Here is a 2,147-nt window from a genome sequence, read left to right as displayed (position 1 = left end):
ATTTTGTGAACTTTTGTCGACTGTGTACGCATATTAGAGTGCAAAGCTATTGATGGAACGATCACGAATAAAAAATGTCATGAAAATAATAACTTTTGTTTAATAACATATGTGCGTGAAGATCTGTGGCCCATGAATTAACGCAACTATGTTTGTAAATGTTTGGTAATAATCAAATAAATTATTTATCAATTTTTGTAAGAAATTCTTTCAAAATTTAACATAACCTTAAACGAGTTAACAAGAGTAACGTTCACCATATTATCCAATTTTAAATTACCATACAATTAAAAATGAGATTTGGTTCTCTTGTCTCCATCTGGAGTCCCACATTCATTAAAACTATTTTGATTGCAATTTTATTTCAACCCTTCATCACAATCTTGATTCCATGTACATTACAACTCAAAAGATCAACAAGTTCAAAATGGATTTACTTCATTTTCAATTTAAAATAACTACTAAATGATGAGATTTGCAGCAAACATATAATAAAGATAGCTTAGGACAACCACTTTGAAATCCGTTCCTCAATTAACTTGATTCCATTTACTTTGCAGCAAACTTTAGCTTTAAAAACTTGGCAAATTCAATAAGCTTGTCAGTTTCTGGTAGAAAGCCATTGACAGCAGGATGAGCAGCAAATGTTTCAGCCCATTGGACCAAACTTGGGTGCTTGGTTTCATCTAGCAATTTTCTTCCATTGATCTGCTCTGTCACTCTAATCCAGCTCAAAAAGCTGCCAAAACTAATATCAATGAATCCAATTGTATCTCCTCCAAAAAAGGCTTTCCCTTCTCCCCCCTTGTTTAGCACTTCTTCCAACCTCTCAAGTACTTCCTCTGCTTGCTCAAAGTGTGGCCTTTTTTCCTCATCATCTTCAGCTACTACAACACTTCTTAAGGAAGTAAACCACTGCTCCAACCCATAAGTCATAAGTCATTCTATATATAAAAAACATTGACACTATCTTCAACCCAAAAAAACTTAAAACATTAGATGAGTGGTCTTTCTTCTTATTTATATAATGAGTAAGTTTTTTCCTTATATATTACTCTCCTCACTTTTTACGAATTAAAAAAATGTAGACTCCACATTGAATTCCTCACTTAAATTTCTAATTGATTGATAATATAAAATCTGTCTAGAGCATTAGCATTACAGTGTATGAAAAGTGAAGTCTAGAAGAGTCACACTCACACATAAATAGGAAAAACACCTGCACACTTAAGTAGTTACATAATAACTGTCATAGTAAGTTTTATACGAATTAATTATTCCTAGCATTAGTTAGTGCGAATCAGAATGATAAAAAGGAAAAGAATACCTTTTCATCAATGTAAGCATTCCAAAATCGGGCATTAGCTCGATCATAGGCATTTTGTGGAAGGATGGGGGGAGCATTGGTCCAAACCTCATCGATGTATTCAACTATGATTGCAGATTCACATATGACTTTTTCTGCATGGAGGAGAACTGGGATTTTCTTTTGCACAGGGTTAGACTTCAGAAGAAGTTCACTTTTGGGATTCAAGGTCTCTTCAATAACCTCATAATCTACACCCTTGAGGTTAAGGGCAATCTGCACCCTAAGAGCAAAAGGGCTGAACCAACCACCCAATAGTTTCACGTTGTTTTTAGCCATCAATATGAGAGGTTTAACAAGGACCAATATGCAGTGTAATTTGTTTGCCGTGATGAGTTATTTGGTAGGGAATGGAGTGTTTATATGAATGGATGAGGAAAGAGGGAGATAAGATATCTGTGGTATAGTGTGCAGCAAGCCAGCTAAATAACAATTGATTCAAAAAGTTGGACGGTGGACTCATCTATTTTTGGCATAAATGATTTGATCCTTTCTTTTTCATTCACCAATATTTCAAAATCAGAATATAAGTCACAACTTATTTCAATAAAATTTTTCAGACAATGTCATGAAAAATTAGTATCTATATTTTGATTCATGATATTTGAATCTGTGTGGCTGAAATCAAACTTCTTATGTTTAGAGTAATCAACATTGATTCTGATAATTCTTCTAATTTATGAATCCCATATTTGAGCAATCTGGTTGCGTCATTTTTGTCGTAATTATTTGAAATGTATAATTGTGTGTTGCCTTTATTTTCTTTTTCACTTGGTTGTCA

At 33.4% G+C, this 2,147-nt stretch overlaps 1 protein-coding gene across 1 annotated transcript; it reads right to left on the bottom strand.

Moving 5' to 3' along the window:
- Positions 1 to 332: 332 nt before the first annotated feature.
- Positions 333 to 1,759, bottom strand: LOC137810709 (glutathione S-transferase U18-like). The gene is made up of 2 exons (XM_068612116.1): positions 1,328 to 1,759; positions 333 to 915 (listed from the first exon to the last, which is right to left on the bottom strand). The coding sequence occupies exons 1-2, from the start codon at positions 1,643 to 1,645 to the stop codon at positions 550 to 552; spliced, it is 684 nt and encodes a 227-aa protein (XP_068468217.1). The 5' UTR covers positions 1,646 to 1,759; the 3' UTR covers positions 333 to 549.
- Positions 1,760 to 2,147: the final 388 nt, after the last annotated feature.

The sequence above is a fragment of the Phaseolus vulgaris genome, chromosome 2, assembly GCF_000499845.2.
Source record: "Phaseolus vulgaris cultivar G19833 chromosome 2, P. vulgaris v2.0, whole genome shotgun sequence".
NCBI classification, from domain to species: domain Eukaryota; kingdom Viridiplantae; phylum Streptophyta; class Magnoliopsida; order Fabales; family Fabaceae; genus Phaseolus; species Phaseolus vulgaris.
Note: the sequence above shows the minus strand (reverse complement) of the source record. Positions and strands in the feature narration are given on the sequence as shown.